Genomic DNA, 23,433 nt, shown 5'->3' with positions numbered 1-23,433 from the left:
CACACAGAGGCAGAGACACAGGCAGAAGGAGAAGCAGGCTCCATGCAGGGAGCCCGATGTGGGACTCGATCCTGGGTCTCCAGGATCATGCCCTGGACTGAAGGCAGCGCTAAACTGCTGATCCACCCCGGCTGCCCTACAAAGTGTAATTAAGATACGGTGCTCACAATAAGGTGAACCTATGGAAATATACAAAAAACCCAGAGTTATTTAAAAACAAAATGTATCTGCTACCCCAGCTGGGTAACACACACCTCTTCTCCATCCCTGCTGGGATCTTTGGTGAGGCCTGGTATTTACTAGTTAACAGGCTGAGGAAATAGAATCCGGGAAAAGCCCCGGAGAACTGTCATGTACAAATGCTAGGTATCAACTGGGGCCTCGGTTTCCTTCAGTGGTTTGCCTAGGGTCACATGGCTGGTATAGAGTCAGGACTTGAATACAGAACCAGTTCTGATCCTTGTCCAGTGTGCTACCCACACTTCATATACTTCCCCTTGAATCTTATGTGTATGCTCAATAGCCCACATCAGTGTTTTCAAAGTCACAAATGTATGCCTAAAAAATACTAATTGATGTTCAGAATGGCATTAACCTTACCATAATATTTTGGTATTGCTTTTGAGTTTCTCTTTTTTCCCTTTCAATACATGTGGGTTTCAAGGAAGAACTCCCTTACAGTTCATTCTACTAGTACCTTCATGTCATAAGTGGGTTGCCACAAGGTATAAAAATGGCTAAAGGTTGTCCATGTATACATGTAAAGATTAGGAGACTTGATAGGAAAAAAATGTTTGTTTGTTTATTTGTTTATTTATTTTAAAGATTTTATTCATAAATTCCTGAGAGACACAGAGAGAGAGGCAGAGACACAGGCAGAGGGAGAAGCAGGCTCCATGCAGGAGCCTGACATGGGACTTGATCCCAGGACTCCAGGATCCTGCCCTGGTCCAAAGGCAGGCGCTAAACAGTTGAGCCACCCAGGCATCCATTTTTAAATTAATTAATTAAGATTTTATTTATTTATTCATGAGAGACACAGAGAGAGAGAGAGGCGGAGACACAGGCAGAGGGAGAAGCTGGCTCCCCAGGGAGAGCCCAATGTGAGACTCGATCCCAGGACTCCAGGGTCATGCCTTGAGCCGAAGGCAGATGCTCAACCACTGAGCCACCCAGGCGTCCCAGGAAAAATGTCTTTAAATGATCACTGTCGGGGAACCGGACAATCTCTTCCAACACCGCACATTCTGAGCCCAGGTGATAAAACAGCAGTCTGAACACCACCAGCAGCCCTCAGTGCACAGAGCTTTCCAGGAAGCTTGGAGAATCAAGAGGGCAGGTGTGTTGAGCTTGCTTTTATTAGCCACTGCCTTTGGGTGTCTGTAGTATGGACACGGTCACTGCAAGGGTGGTGAGGCAGCTGTACTTGGAGATGCCCCTAATGCAATTATCATTTATTTTTACACCTGGTGTTTTTGCACAAGGCAATGATCTCACATCCATATCTGAAGCCCACTGAGCTATACGCCTTTCTTCAGGTTCCTGGTTAAGGCAATGGGAACACCCCGACTGTGCGGCCCCAAAGCTTGCGTCTTTGGTATCTTGCATCTGAGTCGTTAAGCGTCTGCTTAACACGGGAGGAGAGAAGCCTGTCCCTGTGACAGGGACAGCACGGGTGGGTCATGGCATGAGGCACATTTTCGGGAGGGGGCTCACTAAAGCAGTTTTTAAAAGTGACTGTAATCTTCTCCTATGGAAAACTTTGTAAATTAAGTTAGCTACACAACTTAGAAAATTAAATTTACAAAGTGTCTCATTTGCTTACATAACTGTTTTTAGTAATAATGTGAAAGTTCTATTCTGGGCAGTTATTCTATCAGTCTGAGCTCTGAAGTCTCCCGGAACCCTGGAACCCTGTCCTGTTTGTCCTCCGCCCAGGTCTACATAGCCTTCGCTTGACTAGCTTGCTTCCATTTATGTCACTAATTTTTTTTTTTTCCTGAAGATTTATTTGAGAGAGAATGCATGCAGAGGAAGAGGAGCAGATTCCCCACTGAACAGAGCCTGATGCAGGGCTCGATCCCACGACCCTGAGATCATGCCCTGAGTGGAAATCAAGAGTTGGATGCTTACCTGACTGAGCCACCCAGGTGCCCCACGTCACTAATCTTTAAAATGTATTAAAACTAACCTCCTCATTCAGAAACCCTGGGTGAGCGCTTACGTATTTCAGTTGCCCCAAGTTAACTTGAACACAGAACATTTTAATGATATGAAAGATCTTGGTGTGAGGGGTGCTCTCTGGAGGAACGGTATGCATCTCCTGGAGGTCAGCAAGAGGCTGGGTGCTGGTCAGCAGGGCATGCCGGACACTCGAGATGCCCGGGGTGACAGAAGCACCAAGTAGCAAAGGCCCTTGACCCGGGAGTTCTGTGGCTGTACATGCTGGGTGCCAACGTGCTGCACGTACCAAAAGTGAGGGTGCCCCTGCACTGAGACTTAGTCCCAAAGGAGATCCCAGTCCTCACACATCTGAACCCTGTACCTGTGCACCTTCTGGGGGTTCTCCTGGTCACCTCATTCAGATCAGAAAAGGAAACTTTTTTTTTTTTTAGATTTTATTTATTTATCCATGAGAGATGCACAGAGAGAGGCAGAGACACAGGCAGAGGGAGAAGCAGGCTCCATGCAGGGAGCCCGATGTGGGACTCGATCCCAGAACCCTGGGATCACCACCTGAGCCACCCAGGCATCCCAGAAATGTCTTTTTGATAGCAAATCTACCAATTAATAACCCAAAGGGAAGAGGGGATAAGGCATCTGGCTAAGACTGACTTTCCCAATTTTATTTATTTATTTATTTATTTATTTATTTATTTATTTATTTATTTATTTATTTATTATTTTTTAAAAAGATTTTATTTATCCATGAGAGACACACACACAGAGAAAGAGAGAGAGAGAGAGAGAGAGAGAGAGAGGCAGAGGGAGAAGCAGGCTCCATGCAGGCAGCCCAATGTGGGACTCAATCCCGGGTCTTCAGGGTCACACCTTGGGCCGAAGGTGGCGCTAAACCGCTGAGCCACCTGAGGTGCCCTCAGTTTTTTTAAAATCTTAAGTAGGCTCCAGGTCCAGAGTGGAGCCCAACCCGGGACTTGAACTCAGGAGCCTGAGATCAAAGCCAGACACTTAACTGACTGAGCAACCCAGGCATCCCTGGCCTTCTCAATTCTTCAACTTGAGAAAGGGTACCTGGCTAGTCAGCAAATATGTATTTCCACCTCCTACGAAGGGAAAAATAAGGCCCAGAAAATACAATTTCTTCTCATCGAATAAATGGATCACAGAAACAACATTACTTCAGAGATTTGTTCTTGAAGTATTCATTTTACTTCAGTTCAGCCCATGTCTTGGATTTCAAATACTAACATGTTGGCCATCAGACTGACTGGCTCTAATGCTGCAGGGCCCAGGTAAGCAAACCCAACCAAACTGTCTTAAGTCTGTAAATGCCTCAAGGTTACAAAAGCCAAACCCAAGGACAACCAACCACAAGCAGACAGCTGGGCCTTACGCTACAGCCAGGCAATATTTCCTCACTTTGCTTCTGCCCTTTCCCTAGAAAAGGTTCCACCTATCAGTTCCTGTCAATGGATCTCTCCTAACCACTTCCTGTTTGAACTGCCTGCTGGAATCCATTTTTGCTCAAGTAAACTAAAATTTAACATGCTCAGTTGACCTTTTCACATCTTTGGTGTCAGAAGTGGGATCTGAAGGTGACCCTCAGCCCCCTTCCCACGGCTCCAGGAGCAAGGAGCAACCAGGCCTACATGCCCATGGAGCCCAGTGGCCTCACTGCATTCTCACTGCATCTAGAGCCGGTGGTTAAGATCTCAGCTCTGCAGTTTCTACATTTGAAAGAGCTCTCTGCATTTATTTGAGCATTTGTTTTTCCAGACTGGGTCTGAGAATCACCCAGAAGAAACCACACCAGGTCTAGGGTCAGCCTAGGTCCAATTTAAGCTAGACTGGGCCCAGTGAGGCCTCAGGGAATGGGAGGAGGAGAAAAATGGGTTCCTCTGAGTCCCAACAATTTGGGACTCCTCCGTCTGGGACCCTGGCTAACTATATGTACCCAAGATCTCGTTGCATTACAGTAGTTGATTTGGGAACTTTTTTTTTTTTTTAATTTTTATTTATTCATGATAGGCACACAGTGAGAGAGAGAGAGGCAGAGACACAGGCAGAGGGAGAAGCAGGCTCCATGCACCGGGAGCCCGATGTGGGATCCGATCCCGGATCTCCAGGATCGCGCCCTGGGCCAAAGGCAGGCGCCAAACCGCTGCGCCACCCAAGGATCCCATGATTTGGGAACTTTTAACCTAGATAAGTGTATCCATTTATGAAGTGCTCTAGAGGAAAGAAATTTCTGAATTTCCCCAAAACAATGGAATACATTTTTTCATTGGTATACAGAAGTTTCTAAGAAACTGAATGAATAAAAAAAATGTTTCTTTAAAAGATTCTGTACAAAAGGCAAATGATAAGCTTATGCAACAATGGCAGTGAATCTAAAAAGAAGTGTATACTGTCTGAGTGCTCCTTCCCTAGATATTCTGAATCTACGAGTCCCTCCCTCCATTGCCTTTCCAGTCTGAAGATGAGCTTGAGGTTAAACCAATGCCTTTGAAAGTGAGGTCTTCTGCAGAGCCTGCAATACCAGATGTAACCACTTTTCTCCATGGTCAAAGGCTGAGGATTCAAAGATTGTCCAAACACTAAAGGGAGTCCTCAAAAATTTATGAGGAATTCAGAATTTTTTTTTAAAAAAGATTTTAAGTAATCTTTATAGCCAACACAAGGCTTGAACTCACCACACCAAGATTAAGAGTTGCATGTTCTACCGACTGAGCCAGCCAGGTCCTCCGAGGAATTTGGAATTCTAACTGGAGCTTATGATCTGGGGCTCCTGAGTCTCTACTGATTTATTCATATGACATTAGCAAATGGGTGGCTGAAGCCAAATGGGAAAATCCTAGAGGCAATACTAAATACCCATATACTAATTTCTTTGCCAGGAATGGACCAAAATGCACTAGGAAAAGACCTACCTGAAAGTATTGATAAGGCATTTCTTCCAAGGACCGACTGGTATCTATCATTCAGTCTTGCAAACAAACAAACAAACAAACAAACAAACAAAAAAAGGATGAACCCAGTCTCAGACTATAGACAAGATTGGAGACCTTTTTTTGTAAAACATTCTGTGCTTTCTTCATTAAATGCAGACCTAGAAAATGCCCTGACTTCCTTATTTATTAGGGGGTATCAGCCTAAAGTGGCCTAATGACACACAAACTGGGGTGGGCAACAGCCCCTCTTGCTGAATTTACAGCCTTAGCTGAGCATTTTGAAAAACCTCAGGGCCAAGATAAAACTCAAAAGCCAATAAACTTGTGGCCCTATATTTACAACAGCTCCAAGGGCTGAGGACCTCAACATATGAACTTTAAGCCAGAACTCAGACGTCTTCCATTCAGGAATACTGTATCCTGGGACACCTGGGGGGCTCAGTGGTTTGGCGCCTGCCTTCGGCCCAGGGTATGATCCTGGAGTCCCAGGATCGAGTCCCACATTGGGCTCCCTGCGTGGAGCCTGCTTCTCCCTCTGCCTGTGTCTCTGTCTCTCTCTCTCTTTGTGTCTTTCATAAAAAAAAAAAAAAAAAAAAAAAATGGAATACTGTGTCTTTCATTGTAAACAAGGGCACTGGGAAAGGAATGCCTGATGCTGAACCTATCATTTTATAGACCTCCACCTATTAATCCACACTGTTTTTCCATTGGGGGAAGGCTTAAAAAATTTAATCATCAAAATAATAATAAGCATTAATGGAGTTCCAAGGGATCCTCCAGGAAATTGCTCCCCATGGGGAAAAGAAGATAAAAAAGAAGATAAAAATCAATGGAGAATCCTATACAGTATTGGTGGGTATACATTAAGTTTGATCAACAATAAATCCCACTTTCATAAAATAGCAAATCCCTCAGAGTAAAGAACATTTTTGTGTTGTAAGGGTTTTTTTTTTAAGATTTTATTTATTTATTAATGAGAGGCACAGAGAGAGAAAGAGAGGCAGAGACACAGGCAGAGGGAGAAGCAGGCTCCACGCAGGGAGCCTGATGTGGGACTCTATCCCGGGTCTCCAGGATCACGCCCTGGGCTGAAGGCGGCGCTAAACCGCTGAGCCACCCGGGCTGCCCTGTAGTAAGGGTTTTTAACCAAATTCAAAGTGTACCTGTATCTAAACCAGTCCAGATGCTATTAGGGCCATTTCCAGGAAACCATACATTCCTTTTGTGCGGCACTGCCCCAGCATTATTAGATTGGGTTCCTAAATTGAGGAGTCAGATAAAATGTAATTAGGAGAAGAAATTACCTGAGGTGCTCTGCTCTGTCCAAGCAAGACTTAATGAAATTGAGATGCAAAGTGTGAGAGCCCCGATCTCTCAGAAGTGCCTAAATGCCTACCGGCTTCTTCCTCAACTGACACAGGCAAAATTAAAAGTCCTGAACCCGGCCCAGCCAGCTGCGGGCCCTCAGCGCGCTGTACCTCCTCTTCTTCCTCTGGTCAGCTATGGTGGCCGTGAAGACCCTGAGCCCCAAGGCCGAGGTGGCCCACGCCCAGGCGGCGCTGGCGGTCAACATCAGCGCGGCCCGGGGGGCTGCAGGATGTGCTGAGGACCAACTTGGGGCCTAAGGGCACCATGAAGATGCTCGTGTCTGGTGCTGGAGACATCAAGCTTACTAAAGATGGCAATGTGCTGCTTCATGAAATGCAAATTCAACACCCAACAGCCTCCCTAATAGCCAAAGTAGCAACAGCCCAGGATGACATAACTGGTGATAGTACCACATCCAATGTCCTAATCATTGGAGAGCTACTGAAACAGGCGGATCTCTACATTTCTGAAGGTCTTCATCCCGGAATAATAACAGAAGGATTTGAAGCTGCAAAGGAAAAGGCACTTCAGTTTTTGGAACAAGTCAAAGTAAGCAAAGAAATGGACAGGGAAACACTTATAGATGTGGCCAGAACATCTCTACGTACAAAAGTGCATGCTGAACTTGCTGATGTCTTAACAGAGGCTGTAGTGGACTCGATTTTGGCCACTAAAAAAACAGATGAACCTATTGATCTCTTCATGGTTGAGATCATGGAGATGAAACATAAATCTGAAACTGATACAAGCTTAATCAGAGGTCTTGTTTTGGACCATGGGGCACGGCATCCTGATACGAAAAAAAAGAGAAGATGCATACATCCTCACATGCAATGTGTCGTTAGAGTATGAAAAAACAGAAGTGAATTCTGGGTTTTTTTTACAAGAGTGCAGAAGAGAGAGAGAAACTCGTAAAAGCTGAAAGAAAATTCATTGAAGATAGAGTTAAAAAAATAATAGAACTGAAAAAGAAAGTCTGTGGTGATTCAGATAAAGGATTTGTTGTTATTAATCAAAAGGGAATTGACTCCTTTTCCTTAGATGCTCTTGCGAAAGAAGGCATAGTAGCTCTGCGTAGAGCTAAAAGGAGAAATATGGAAAGGCTGACTCTTGCTTGTGGTGGAGTAGCTCTAAATTCTTTCGATGACCTAAATCCTGATTGTTTGGGACATGTAGGACTTGTCTATGAGTATACATTGGGAGAAGAGAAATTCACTTTTATTGAGAAGTGTAACAATCCTCGCTCTGTCACATTATTGATCAAAGGACCAAATAAGCACACACTCACTCAAATCAAAGATGCAATAAGAGATGGCTTGAGGGCTGTTAAAAATGCTATTGATGATGGCTGTGTAGTTCCGGGTGCGGGTGCAGCGGAAGTGGCAATGGCAGAAGCCTTGATTAAATATAAGCCCAGTGTAAAGGGGAGGGCCCAGCTGGGAGTTCAAGCATTTGCTGATGCATCGCTCATTAGTCCCAAGGTTCTTGCTCAGAACTCTGGTTTTGACCTTCAGGAAACACTAAAGTTCAAGCAGAACATTCAGAATCAGGTCAACTTGTGGGTGTGGACTTGAACACAGGTGAGCCAATGGTAGCCGCCGAAGTAGGCATATGGGATAACTATTGTGTAAAGAAACAGCTTCTTCACTCTTGCACTGTGATTGCCACCAACATCCTCCTGGTTGACGAGATCATGCGAGCTGGAATGTCTTCTCTGAAAGGTTGAATTTGAAGCTTCCTTTGTGTCATCTGAATCATGAAGACTACAGAGAGACCTTAAGGATATAGCTATGGAATTTTTGTCCAAGCTTCAAATAATTTTAAAAAGCATTTTCTTTTCCCATATTAAAAGAGAATACTGACACTTAAACTCTGAAGTTCTGAAATTAAAATTACAGTATTTTTTTAAATTGCACTGCAGTGTACACACATTAAGTAGGCTATTTTTACCCAGTGAACCAGATGTTTCGCTTTAGCTTCAGTGATGTAAAAGTACCATGTTAAATAAGTATGTTATCTACCTTGTTATTAAATGTTCCTTGAAAAAAAAAAGTCCTGAACCCATAAAAGTCCAAATAGATCATTCCAAACCCCTGCCTAAATTGTCTCAATATTCACTAAGACCAGAATCTATAAAAGATTTAACTAATAAGCAAGGATTTAGAATCCTGTGCACTAGTCCCTGTAATGCTCCAACCTTACCCATTAAAAGACCAAATGGACAAGGCTGGAGGTGTGTAGGATCTGCATGCAAACAATAAAACTGTGATACTCAGGTTCCCTGTAGTTCCAAATCTCAACACCTTGTTATCTAAGGTAAAATGCATCACAGCGGTAGATCTGCTCTGCTTTCTTCAGTATCTGAGTTGACAGCAAGAATCAATATTTATTCATCTTCACTTGGAAAAATCAACATATACCTGTTCTATATTGCCACAAGGATTCACTGAAGCCCCATCCTGTTTTTTAAAGGTTTTACATCAAGAGCTTACAGTTCTCTAAGAATGCTACACACACACACACACACACACACACACACACACACACACACACACATATATATATATGCCTTATCTTTATGCTCCCCTCTAAGGGAGGACTCAGAAATTGATTCAGATTCAGTTTAACTATTATAGCAGTTAGTTTGTAAAGGCCATAAGACTTTCAAGGAAAAAAACTCAATTCTCAAAAGACAAGGTTCATTATCTGGGACATGATTTGAATGTAGAAGGCTTTCCCTCTCACCTGAAAGAATAAAGACCACCCAAAACTCCCCCAGAACCATAACTAATAACAGTTTCTTGGATTTGCAGGATACTGTAGGTCTTGGGTTACACATTTTTCTGATTGCATCGTTCTGTTTGAGCTTACAAGGAACTCAATTCCAGAGCCCTTATCCTGGGAAGCTAATCATGAACAAGCCTGCAGCCAACTAAAATCAGCCCTGCAACAAACTCCAGCCCTAGGGCTCCCAAACCATACTAGACCATCTACCTTATTTGTCTGTTAGAGTGATAACCAGCTTTAGGAATTCTAACCTAGAGCATGGAGGAAAACGCAGACCTACTGCTGACCCCATCTTACAGTGAGACCCAGTGGCCAGAACACATCCAAACTGCCGGAAAGTGGTAGTCACAGTGCCTAAACTGGTGGGAGCCTCAGCTGAACTGGTGTTAGGACATGACCCAACACTACAAGTACCTCATGCTGGTCAGAGTCCATTACACTGCGATCAGATTCAACATTTTTAGCAAGTAGATGAACATCTTGTGAGAACTTGCTCCCTTCTTCACCTTCTAACCTCCATCTCTTGTGCTGCAGCTCACTCAACCCTGCTGCCCTGGGCTGATGATAGCACAGAGCCTCGTAAATGTGCAGATGTGCTGTCATGGTTATGATTTATAGGACAAATCATTAGAAAGCCCAGATTTAATATTCTTCATCAATAGGTCCTATGCTAAGAATGTAGAAGGGAAGTATCAAGCAGGAATGCTACAATAACTCAGTATGAACTTCTAGAAAGGGGACTCTTCCTGACTTTAAGTCTGCAACCAACAGAATTACAAGCCCTCACTTAGGCTTGTTAGCTACCCAAAGACACCAAAAGCACATATGCTTTTGGGGTGGAATTTGACTTTGCTACATTATGGAAATAGAGTTCCTCACTTCTGGAAAACTGGACCAAATGAACTGCTCTCTGCCATTCTATTGACTGAGTGAACTGGAATTACTAAAAATGAACTTCATACTAGAAAACAGAACCCGAGTATCAGGGAAATGTTCTAGCAGACTTCCAAGCTAAATCAGCCAGCACTAAAAATATTCCAATATACAACTTGAGTGAACTCCATCAGATTGATTCTAACCAAATTATTTATGACAATCTATATAGAAGACAAAATCAGGCACCTGAGTTGGGCCAACGTATGTTGAGACTAAGAGTGCAAATTTAGTATTAGACGAGGATATGTGGGGGGCCTTGATGGCCTCCTGGTTCTTCCTGAGTCCTTAAAAATGCCATTACTAGAAGTGCTACATTCTGCAACTCATCATGGCAGAGGAAAAAAATGACCTAAATTATGAAAAAGGATTGGTGGGTGACTGTTCCAAGGCAAAACTGGTTTATGACCAATGTCTGACTGATCAAACTCCTAACTCTGGAAAGACCATTAAGATGGCTCATTAGATGGCGCACTCCTACCACCTATGGGGCCATTTGAACACTTACAAATGGATTTCATTCAATTGCTTCCACAATGGGTTATCTATATGTCCTTGTCATTGTTTGAATTTTCTCAGAACAGACTAAAACCTTGCAGAAGCACAGATGCCACAATCATGACTAAGAAACTCTTAGAAAAGATAGTTTTCTTTATAGGGTATCCCCAGAGAGATCTCCAGTGATGGGGAACTCATTTCACTGGGCAAATAACTAAACAAATAGGGTGCTGCTGACGCAATGGCATTACTACTGTCCTTACCATCTTCAGTCATCTGGTAAAGTTGAGTGGACACATGGTAACTTAAAACTAAAGCTAGCTAAATGAGCAGCATTGACTGGACTGCCCGGGCCAAAAGTTCTATTGGTTTGGATGGCAATTAAATCAACACTTATGGGAAAACATAAATTAGCATCTCATTAAATATTAATAGGAAGACCTATGCTTTTAATGATAGAACCACATGTGTCTCCTGTACACATAAATTCTGACTCAGTGACTCAGTATTGTAAAGCTTTAATGTATTATGCCACAGTGTATTTCTACCAGGTAAAGGAAGCTTTTCATGACCCTCCTGCACATGGTTGAACTTTCCACAACTTAGAACCTGGAGAGTGGGTCTTTTGGAAACGACACCTAAGAAAGATTGCCCTTGAATCTCATTGGAAAGGACCATATCGGTTCTCCTCACAACCGAGATGGCAGCCAAACTTCAGGAACTTGAACCCTCGGGCCACAACTCATAGTTCAAAGGGATCCTCCAGATTCTCGAAACTATACACCAGACAGAGATGTAAAGCTAAGATTGACCACAGAGGTTCCTCCCCAGAAGTATATGACAGCTTGAGGTGGACAGCTCTCCCAAATTCACGGATCCAAATCTTTATCTCTAGTACAAAACCTTTATCCCTTTTGCCTGTTTCCTATCTATCTTTTCTGTCTACTGATGCATGGGAAGACAACGCTATAATTAGGATCTCACAAACAATAGCTACTGTAGGAAACTATACTAACTGGATGTCACACTAAACCAAAATCAGGACTTGAAGGAAATCCTGAAGGCCCCTATATGCCTAAATTGTTCTGTAGGTCCATTTTATAAAGTTAACACACTAAATCTACATAGACTTGTTTCTTGCCTCAATTTAACCCAATCCTAGAATGGGAAAACAAGATTCAGTGAATGCATATAAAAAAGATGCTGCAGAGCAGCCAATGTCAATCAGGTCGATTGTAGGCTTGCTGTTAGGTCCATACATCTGGGTGGTCTTACAACATGTGATAACAGACTATTTGAGTCTTGGATGAATGACACTAATACCTCTACACCCAGCAATGGGTCTATGGATGCTAATACTTTGAGTGAGCCCAATGTGTGCCTCCTTGCTACACCTTTACATGTGGAGGTTTGGGCAATGGCTTCTATGCTTGGGCAATTTGTTGTCCTGACAGTTGGAGGATGAAAGAACAATGTGCCCTAACTGTATTTGCTCCATTATCCCTTCAAATACCTTGGAAACTCAACAGTGTTCCATTCCCCTGAATTTACCAAAAAGAAGTTTACTAGCAGATGTTAACCCCTCTGGATGCAGATCATTTGGCAGGTCCCTTCTTCCTTGGCTTGGAGCTATTACAAATGAACATATGATTAGACACTTACCCTTAACTCTGGCAACCACTGCTGAGTCTAAAAGCCATGGCCACACAACAAAAGTCCCCAGGCTCTCCTGCTGAGGTGGTTTTAGACAGTGGAATTGCTTTAGATTACTTGTTGACTGAACAAGGGGGAGTCTGTGCCATAGCAAATACCTCCTGCTGTTCCTAGATAAACATCTCTGGTTTTGTAGAAACTCCAATACAAGAAATGGACAAACAAGCTCCTTTTACACAGGCTGATACCTTCCTTATCTGATACATTCTTTGATTTATTTGAACCGACTGGTTTGGTTCATGGGGCCCAGGGCTAGGTATGTACTTCAGTGCCGTGGTATTGTCTTCCTCATAGTCAGTATCATAGTCAATCTGGTGAGCTGTGTTGTCTCAAAGGTCTTACATGCTTGTAGCCATCAGCACATTAGATGGTCCCACTGCGCTTAGAGAAACAGAAATAAGCTGAACAATGGGAAAAAATAGCAAAAGCAATTCTTCCATGGATCTGACACCATAATCAAGGAGTTTCACAAGAGCAATTTAACTCTGATGGTGACAGAGCAACACTAACACCAAGGTTTTGGGTAATCTCTCAAGTATGAGAGGATGACCAAAAAGGGGGACTGTTAAATTAATTAAAAATGAGGCCATAAGACTGAGGAGGCCTAACGCATCTCACAAGCATAGCACCTACATAAGCAAACCAAAACCTAAGCTGGTAAGTTCTCAAGGTTATAAGGTGAATCTAAGGACAACCAATCACAAACAGGCAAAGAGGTTTTAAACTATAGTCCACTGATAATTTTCTTACTTTGCTTTCGCCTTTTCTCTATAAAAGCTTTCCCCTGCTGCCGTGGACAGAGTGCTTCCAGCCTCTTCTCTTTGGTGCCGCTTGATTTGAGTTGATTTATGTTCAAATAAATTCCTAAAATTTTCATATGCCATACTTTACCTACTAACACACACATGATAATTACTGAAATAGTTTTCACAGTGCTTACCAAAGGCAGCAGACAGCAAACACTGCCAACTTTGGGCTTTAATATGAGAACTTTCCCCAAGAGCCTGCATCTACAGCTGTGGAGGGTTGTGGGTCATTTGGGGAAAGAGGTGACACATTCATGGAGGGAAACAGATAAGCAGAGTGCCATTATTTTGATTTATTGCATTCCGAAGTACCGTGGGGGAGGGCCTGAGAACAAGTCCACTTTATCAGCAGTTCTAAAGCCTTATTACCTGAGATTTGCATTCTGGAGGAAAAAAAGTTGAAACTGAATTTTCGATACGTACACCATACAAGATTTGGGTCTTGGCCCTGACAGAAGAACTGGTACTAACCTGACAAAGGCTATGTGAGATCAAGAAGAGACACCAGCTAAACACCGAGTCCCGGTGAAAGACGTGGATTTACCCAGAAAGCCACATGCTTGAGCATAACACCTCCCTCTGGCGGTGGTCAGAGACGCAGGACGTGTGCAGGCGGCTAGAGGCAGCTTCGTCCCTGGGGCTTGCCACCAGCCCCCACAGTCCCAGGAAGGCCCCGGCCTTGGGTCGCAGTTCTCGGCCCCTTTGCTCCCTTTCACTTCTCATCATCCCGCCCATAGTTAATTGTTTGCAAGGCCTGAGCTATGAGTGTTGCCATTTCTCGGGTGCCCGCAGCAACCACTCTGCAAGACATGAGGTCGAGAGGTCCGCCTGAGGACAGAGAACAGAGGGCACCTGAGTTACTGGAGGGGCCAGAACAGTCCTGAATGAGGACTGGGCACACACACATTCCAAGGAAAACAAACTCCTGGGCCAGGCTGGAGGTGGGACCAAAGGGTGAGGTCTAGGTGTGAGCCTGGCCGAGGTGCGGGCGTGGCCTCGCAGCCTCCACTCTGCTGCTCCCACAAGAGCGAAAGAGCACAGTCGAGGCTGTGCTGGGGGGGATATAGGCTGAGGTCTAGCCATCAGGACTGAGGTTCACAGGATCAGTTAGACCAAGATATAGCAGAGAGGAGTTCTCAGACACCTGCTGCCTGGGTGGCATCGGGGACCCCATGTGATGGAAGTCCCAACTGAGCAGGTCTGGGTGGGGCCCATCTGAGCAGTGACCCGATGTAGGCTGCCTAACAAGTTGTGACTAAATAGCTAGACAATGGGATCTAAAAAGATTCACCTGGTCTTAGACTCCTTGTTCCTAAATATTAGATGAGAGGTCTGCCTGAAGTTAAGCAGAGTTATGGGGGGGGCAGATATGCTACGGGATTCTCCCCCCAGGGGGGTCAGTCACTGGGACATGATGACTTTGAAGTAGAAGAACAGGTCACCTTTATGGGTCCATTCTCTTAAACGGTCACAGAGTGCTTGTGTTGTACACCATGCTGACCACACTGACCCCATGCTGGGCTACAGGGTGTGAGGGGTGTTATCTTCCCCTTCATCTCACAGGATTTGGTGGTCACAATGTGTATTCTAGAAGTCTGTCAAATGTTATGTAAGTGTACAGTGGTGGTGTTGCTACTCTCTGGCCATATCCTGATCCTGGGGTCTATTTTCCAGCCTAGAGGCATAGAATAGGAAGGCGGGAAAGCTGAGAAAGCACTGGCCCCCTGTTTTCCCAATATCCTCACATGGTCTTTCATCAACAGACTCTGAGGAACTAGGGGGTACATTGAGTCTCGTGGTGTTACTTGATCTAGTCTGGGGGACATTGCAACTAGTGATATTACTGGGTCTAGACTGGGAATGTTGGGTCTGGTGGTATTACCAGGTCTGGACTGGGTATGTTGGGTCTGGTGGTATTGCAGGGTCTGGACTGGGGACATTGGGTCTGGTGGTATTGTGGGGTCTGGACTGGGGATGTTGGGTCTGGTGGTATTACTGGGTCTGGACTGGGAGATGCTGGGTCTGGTGGTATTACCAGGTCTGGACTGGGGGACGTTGGGTCTCGTGGTATTGCGGAGTCTGGACTTGCAATGTTGGGTCTGGTGGTATTGCTGGGTCTGGACTGGGGACGTTGGGTCTGGTGGTATTGCGGGGTCTGGACTGGGGGACGTTGGGTCTGGTGGCATTACTGGGTCTAGTCTCTGTTGTCATTCCCCTGGGGATGGACAACAGACCGAAGGTCAGAGGGGCTCACCCGAGGTATCCATCACAATGCCGCCTGCTTCTCTAATGATGACTGTGGCAGCAGCCAGGTCCCAGCAGTGCAGGCCAAACTGGTAATAGGCATCCGCGGCCCCCGAGGCCAGGTGGCAGAGCGCCAAGGTGGAGCTCCCGATCACTCGGACCCTGGAGGAGAGGGAAGAGGGCAAACATTCCTGTGAGTGGCACTGTGTGCAAGCCAGATTTCTCTTAAATAGCTGACGTCATCCAACATCACCCCTCTACTGGACATTCCCAGTCATTAAAAATGAGCCACAGGGCTTCTCTAATAAGCTCTAGATTCAAGATCTGGGGTGCAGAGCAGCACCATCCAAGAGAACTTTCTGTGAGGATAGAAACCTTCTGCACCGTGGAAGTTACTAGCCACTGGTTGCTGTTGGGCACTTGAAATGTGGCTATTGCAACTGAAGAACTCAAGTCTTAACTCTACTAAACTTTAATGTAAATTTAAATCACCTCATGTGGCTAGTATAGCATAGACCTAGGGAGGATGGGAGACGAGGGCAGGTCCACTTGGACTTGGATTTATTTTTCCTAAATGTTTGCTGGAGTGATGTCATTTATGAAGGGTTCTAAGTCCACACAGGATTCACTGGTTGGGTGCCTGAAGATCCATCACTTGGATTCTGGAAGCGCTGCTTGGAAAAGAACAAAAGCCCCCATCTGTTTCCTAACAGCTGGATGCATGAGGTAGCACATCGGCCCATGAACATCACTTGGCTCTCCCAGCCTCCACATGGGGCACCGGTGGGCCATCACCCCTCCCATGGGATCTTCTCCTCTTTCCTTGGGGGAGCTGAGAGCAAGCCTGTGTGTTTGGCACTTTCCTTTTTGGCTCCGGGGTGTCCCAGGAACTGAGAAGTCATACCCATGAGCTTTGGCGTGCAGTAACCTCTCCATGTTGCTGAGGAACAATTTCAGAGTGGCTGGGTCACGTTTGGGGCCAATTTCCGTTAGAACCAAGGCCTTGGAGATATCTGTAGTAGAAAGAATATCCCGTGATCAGGAAAATCAAGTCTCGGTTCTAACTGAATAGTCAGGTTACCCTGTGAAGCAAACCTCAGGTATTGGCCTCTCCTATCCAGTCAGAACGAGCACCATCTGTTGAGAGGTTTATGTTAGGAAGTTCTTCTGACAGCTGTGTTGAAACTTAAGGACACGGTAAAGAGAAGTCAACAAAACCTGCACCTGACTATTCCATCCTCATTCCTTTAAGGCTGCTTTCTGTTTCAGATTTCAGAGGGAGCAGATTCTCAGTTCTCTTTCTTTTCAGGGATAGTTAGCATTGAAGAACCTGGAAGAGTCAGGTGGCTAGTGAAAATCATCATCAGTCATAAATAAAAACAAAATGACTCCAAACTGGGACCACCCACATGTGTGAAAGACCAAAAAAGCCTCATCTTAGAAATCTGTCTTTAAAAACCTTTCTCTAGGGGCCTGTTGGGGGCACAGTTGCTTAAGTGTGCGACTCTTGCTTTCAGCTCAGGTCTGATCTCAGGGTGGTGAGATCCAGCCCCATATCGGGCTCCCTGCTCAGTGTGGAGTCAGCTTGGGTTTCTCGCTCTCTCAAATACATAAATCTTAAAAAACAAAAAAAACCTAAAAACCTTTCTCTAACTGCTACGATCATGAAGATGGAAATATCCCTGCAGAGAAAGCAACTTTTAAAGGAGACTTTGGAAAGGGAGTTGTCAGGAGTGACCCCACCAATACCGTGGCAGTGCGGCCACCTCAGTGTGAGTGGCGGGCAGGTCAGGCCAAGCACTCGGTTCCAGGACAGGAGCAGGGAGCTGGCCCAAGGGTGCCAGTGGACATGCCTGAGCTCCCTTCCCGCACCTGACTCACAGGCGGTTTGTCTTTGCTACCCGCCCAAACACAACCACACTTATCCTGTCATGTGTTGTCAGGCCTTCTGGTTGAGCAGTCAGCCACACCACGGTGTTCAGATGACAGAAGGAAGGCCCTCCATGTGGAGGAAACACTCCACAAGTTCTGTCACTCAAGGGGCCCATCCTATGTCAACACCTGCAAAGTCTTTCCCTGCAAAGTCTTTCCCCGAGGGGCTGGATGACCATGAGGGGGCCATCTCCTCTCAGACGGAATCTATATCCATTCCCCCTTTTCTTATGCGAGAGGCTTTCATTTTCTACTTTAAACACTACAGGGACATCTGAGTGGCTCAGCGCATGAGCATCAGCCTGCCTTCGGTTCAGGGTGTGATTTTGGGGTTCCAGGATCAAGTCCCACATCGGGCTCCCCACATGGAGCCTGCTTCTCCCTCTACCTGTGTCTCTGCCTCCTCTTTCTCTGTGTTCCTCATGAATAAATAAATAAAATCTTTTAAAAAAAATAATAAACCACTTTCTGAAAATCGCTTGGCTCCCCACCATAGGTCCTGTGCCCAGGAGACAAGGTGTGGACCACTCCCTGCCTGGCACAGCAGCACCATGGCCTAGCTAACGACGTGTCTCCTGCCTGTCCAGGGAGCAGGCAAGGGGCTCTGCCCACAGCAGGGGTCTCAGGGTGACTGCTCAGATCTCAGGGCACAGGTCACTGCCCCAGCTCCCTCCTAATTCCCTCTCTGGACTGCAAAACCCAGAAGGTATTTATCCCGGGGAGGGGGGCGGAGGCAGAGGGAAGCAAGGCCCCTGAGGAAACTGACCTCAACAGAAGGGGGGGCTGGGGGTGGAGGGTGAGGGTGAGGGCTCAACAAATAGTCACTGAAAAAGCCACGAGCACTTTCCTTCAGACACCAGCACTAAGGAAACTTTGCTAAGAGTCTTCCTGTTTGGGTTGATTTCTTCAATTAGTAATATTTTTAAATGTATGAGAGGCACGTTTGAGGCGAGTAGAATTTGGGTGGCTAGTGTAAGAATCTAATCACTAAGGATGACACTATTTTCGTGGAGGGGGGTGAATTCTGAATGATCAATATTTTCGTTCAAAACATCATTGAAAGATAACATACTGAAATTTGGGGAGTGACTGTTAAATTAAAAAAGGATGAGCTGTCCCTCCGGGAGGCCGAGGAGGAAAAAGGAAGTGAAGCGGCAGGGCACATTGCCTGATCTTGCTTCTGATTTCCTTAGCTAACCTCGAACCTTACACCCACACACTGTATTTTTAAAAACAGTTAATTCTGTTACTTGCTCTTTTGATAACACAACGTATCAAGCACATCCTTCTTCACCATTCCGTACTTGTGAGGACTGCGTGCTGCTCCACGTGATGGAAGAACTGCCGCTGGTTCTTCAACCCCCCCTCAGGTAAACATCCTTAATTCCTCTTGTTATAAACAATGCTATCTCTTTTTCTCTATAGATTTGTGCACTCATAGTGGTGGTTTTCAGGATGGACTGATAGAAGTGGGATTTCTAAACCAAAGAGGATGTGTATTTTAGCTTTCAATAATTTTTTTCCACCCCCCCCCCAAAGCTGTATCAGCAGGACCATGGTCCCCCTCCCCACTAAGGTATGATTCTGTACTATTTGCAAGACCCTAACACTATCCCTTACTCCATGGTATATACTTAAAGACTGCTTCCCTCAGAGAGCTAAGATCAAGAGAATGAATAATCCCTACATACAAAGCATTTCCTGGCCCCAGGATCTCAGTCACCCTGGGAGGATATTAAGGAAGACACTGACATTTTCCCTCCAGGAACTAGAAAGCCCAAGCAATTTCGACAGGGAGATAAGCACTTACTTTTTTAAAAATCAGGTTCATAAGACGTGACTACTTGGATGTTATCTAGACTTACTATGGTGGTCATTTTGCAATATATACAAATGTTGAATCATGATCCTGTACACCTGAAACATAATGCTATATGGCAATTATACCTCATTGAAAAAATGTGACTACTTGTTCAGGCCAAGGCCTAGCCCAATCTGTCCTTATCAGAGGGATGTGGTGGCTGTAGGGTGAGTGGAGAGGAAAATCCCTGGAGTGCCAGCCCAGACAAGCAGACACCCCTACATGCAGGGCTAGTCCAGGAAGGGTAGGTGGTTTCAGACTAAGTGAAGGCTATTTCACAAAGGAAAACTAAGCAAAGTGTGGAAACAGTAGCTCCCATTCACCAAGCTCCTAATTGTTCCACACAGACCAGTGCTAAGCACTTCCTACTTATGTCTCCATCCCTCCATTACACTTATGATACATTTATGCCTCTATTCCTCTTTTGCCTTTACTATTGCACTGCCCTTGTTTCACAGATGGGGAAATCAAGCCTGGAGAAGTGACCTGTATGAGGTCATGTGGCCTAGGTAGTGAGGCCCAGGCTTAAACTCAAGCTTGTCCAAGGATTATGTGAAAGAAAGCATTTCTTCTCATAGTTTTTAAATCTGTGAAGAGATATGTCTGTGTCCAGTTCTTTCCACTTCTTCTAACTGCAATCTAGATATCGGCTGTTATTCTTCCCCCCACAATGAAATCAAGAACAAGGGAAAAGGAAGCCTGAGTGCTGCCACTTACAGGCAAAATACTTTCTAAGGGTTTCATTTTGCCACAGATAAAACAATCTCCTCTACTGAACATCTTATGATTATTTCTAGTTATCCATAATCACTATTTTTGCAATTTATGATCCCTTATACTATATTTACCATAATATTTTAGCTCAATCAAATGCTAACATACATATGTATTTTTTAAAGTTTTACTTATTTTTTTTTAAGATTTATTTATTTATTCATGAGAGACACACAGAGGCAGAGACATAGGCAGAGGGAGAAGCAGGCTCTCTGCAGGGAGCCCGATGTGGGACTTGATCCCAGGACCGGGATGATGCCCTGAGCCAAAGGCAGACACATAACTGCTGAGGCACCCAGGTGTCCCAAAGACTTTTTTATTTGAGAGAGAGAGAGAGAGCACAGAGGGAAGGGCAGAGGGAGAGGGAAAGAATCCCAAGCATACTCCCCACTGAGCATGGGGCCAAGGTGGGGGGCAATCCCAGGACCCTGAGACCATGACTTGAGCTGAAATCAAGAGTCAGATGGATGCTCAACCCACTGAGCCACCCAGGTGCCCTGGTAATGTATATATTTTTTAATTTAAAATATTCTGTGCTTTCACGAGTATGTGTGTAGGGGGAATGGGGGTTATTGCCTAATGGGTACAGCTTCATTTGGAGAGATAAAAATTTGGAAATAGATGGTCATGGTTGGAAAACATTGTAAATGTAATTAATGCCACTAAATTACACATTTTAAATGATAAATTTTGTTATAGATATTTTACCACCATAAAAAATCCAATACATTCTGAAGTAGGGCATCTCTGTATATTTTTTCAACAGATTTTAGGATGAAAAAAAAATGTTGTCCATGAATAGATTTCCAACAGTTTGAAAACTCTTCTGGTTGAGCAAAGTTAAAATATCCCAAGTATCAAAGAGTGATGTTGTCTTAAGAGAAGCAAGTCATTTGTATACCCTGAAATATGTACTCATATGTACTCCTCAAAGGAGGCGATCATGTTTTAAAGTCTGGGAAACATCCCCTATAAACACAAAGTGCTTTTACTGAACACAGAGCTCCACCGTGACAGCGCTTACACCAGTGTGCACTTTTACATACATGTCCTAATTCAGACTTCTTAGGAACTGTTAACAGCTAGTCATATGAAAATAAAAGTTTCATTTAACTTAAAAACATAAATACTAGGATAAAAACTAAGTACTAGACAAGTGGAAGGTTGGTGGTTTTGGGGGGACTGGGGAGAGACAGAGTGTAGGGCAAAGGGGCTCCGTGGGCACAGGGTTAGAACTTGAAGCCAAGCAAATGTGCAGCACTGTGAATGTACTAACCACTGAATGGCTCACTTTAAAACGGTTAATTTTAGGGGTGCCCAGGTGACTCAGTCAGTTAAGCTTCTGACTCTTGATTTTGGCTCAGGTCAGGATCTCAGGATTGTGAGATCAGGCTGCGAGTTGGGCTCTGCACTGGGCATGGAGCCTGTTTTTAAGATTCTTTCTCTCCCCTGCCTACCCCTTGCATGTGTGTGCACACTCTCTCTCTCTAAAAATAAATAAATAAAATGGTAAATATTATAGTATTTGACTTTCAGTTCAATATAATGTTTCAAAATATTTTAAAACTTGTTCTTAAAAAATAAGTAATTTGGGCTCCTGGGTGGCTCAGTCAAACATCTGCCTTCAACTCAGGTCATGATCCAGGGTCGTGAGGTAGAGTCCTGTGTTAGGTTCCTTGCTCAGCGGGGAAAAAACAAGTAATTTGAGGGGGGAAAAGTATTGTTTAAAACTGGAAAGAACTGGAAACCTCTGTAATGGCCACATAGTTTTTAACTTATCCAAACCCCCTCTGATAAAAATAGAACTAAGAGAGCAAAAAAAGCACAACTGTAGACATCTACAAAAATATATATATCCACAAGGCATATGCAAGCCCTAAAACTCAAGTGGGCAGGACAAACCTCCAACAGCTACAAGACCATGGGGCATCAGGAGGAAGAGAGAAACGCTGAGCATCTGTTGTACCTCAAAACAGGAGAACCTCAAAATCACCAATAGCTACTAAGAATAATAGAGGCAAAGAGAAGATCCAAGTAACAGTTAAGGAGGGGAACAAAGCCAAAATATCTATATATGTAAGGCTAAGGCCAAGTTTTTGAACACTTCACAAAAACAACAGAAGAGGGAACTCTAGAACTAGAAAAAGCCACAAAAAAATGTCCTGAATTACCCTCCTCCCCCCCCATAACCTTCCACACGCCCCTCTCAATTTCAGGAATACAGATTTCAAGTAGAAATAAGTAATTAAAAAGGATGATAGTGAATCCCACACACACTTACATGGGAAAAAAAAATGAAAAGAGTAAGGAGAAGAACAACATGTCTCCATCAATCAACGACTGCAAGATTTGTCCACAAAACAAGGAACGTTATGTAGGAAAATAAGTAAAGAAATTAAGAATACATAAAAAACCCAGCCTACCTAGAAAGTGGAGGGACAGAACTCAGGAAGAATTGGAAAAGAAAATATTTCAGCAAAGAAGATTAAATCAAAGGAACAAGGAATACATAAACAGTGCTTTATAAGAAATGGAGGGCAGGGGCGCCTGGGTGACTCAGTAGTTGAGCGTCTGCCTTCAGCTCAGGTCAAGATCTCAGGTCCTAGGATTGAGTCCTGAATCAGGCTCCCAGAAGGAAACCTGCTTCTCCCTCTACCTGTGTCTCTGCCTCTCTCTGTGTGTCTCTCATAAATAAATAAATAAATAGTCTTTTTTAAAAGAAAGAAAGGAATGGAGAACCAAAAAAACTGGTGGAACAGGTAAAAAGGATTAAAGCAAAATTGTCATAGAAAAGATAAGTAGAGAAGATCTAACATACTTACAATAGAATGCCCAGAAGATAAAAACAAAGCAAAAGAAATTGGGAATGAAGAAATACTTAAAAACTATACTTCAAGAAAACTCTTCTGAAAGCAAAAAAAAAAGTCTTGAAATTGCACATTGAAATGGTGTACCACGATGTGCTTTGGAAACTGAAAACAAACAACATTGAGACCTACTCTATTAAAATGACTGTACTCTAAAGAAAAAAGAAAAAAAAATCCTTTGGGCATTCAAGCAAATAACTGAAGTCCTTATGAGGGAAAGAAAATGAAACTGTTTTCAGACTTTTCAACAAAATAGTTGTGCCAGGAGATGACAGAGACAATTTAAGATGGTCAACACACAAAAATGTGAGCTATGTGTTTTATTACCAGAAGAATGGATTTCCAAGTATGAAGACCACTGATAAACTGCTTTGGACACATAAGAATGCAGAAAAAGATGATGATGATGATGATGATGATGATGATGATGATGATGTTGATGATTTTTATTCCCAGGAGGCCTTCCTGAGAAACCAACTGGAATAGAAGTTCTGGGAGTGTGGTCCCTGAGCTTCTTT

General features: G+C 44.1%; 1 protein-coding gene and 1 pseudogene across 3 annotated transcripts in view; one reads left to right on the top strand and one right to left on the bottom strand.

The window, feature by feature from the left end:
* The first annotated feature begins 6,631 nt into the window (after positions 1–6,631).
* LOC112648098 (T-complex protein 1 subunit zeta-like) lies at positions 6,632–8,552 on the top strand (annotated as a pseudogene).
* A 4,963-nt stretch (positions 8,553–13,515) lies between these two features.
* The window catches only part of IMPA2 (inositol monophosphatase 2), a 45,482-nt gene continuing 35,564 nt past the window's right edge, over positions 13,516–23,433 (bottom strand). For all 3 annotated transcript variants that reach the window (XM_025429561.3, XM_025429562.2, XM_025429560.2), the window contains exons 6-8: positions 16,386–16,494; positions 15,492–15,643; positions 13,516–14,065 (exon numbers count right to left, since the gene is read on the bottom strand). In XM_025429561.3, the coding sequence (XP_025285346.1) occupies positions 13,950–14,065; positions 15,492–15,643; positions 16,386–16,494 (377 nt within the window). In that variant the 3' untranslated portion in view covers positions 13,516–13,949. The remainder of the gene's footprint in view (positions 14,066–15,491; positions 15,644–16,385; positions 16,495–23,433) is intronic.

Source organism: Canis lupus, chromosome 7 (assembly GCF_003254725.2).
Source record: "Canis lupus dingo isolate Sandy chromosome 7, ASM325472v2, whole genome shotgun sequence".
Lineage (NCBI taxonomy): Eukaryota > Metazoa > Chordata > Mammalia > Carnivora > Canidae > Canis > Canis lupus.
Note: the sequence above shows the minus strand (reverse complement) of the source record. Positions and strands in the feature narration are given on the sequence as shown.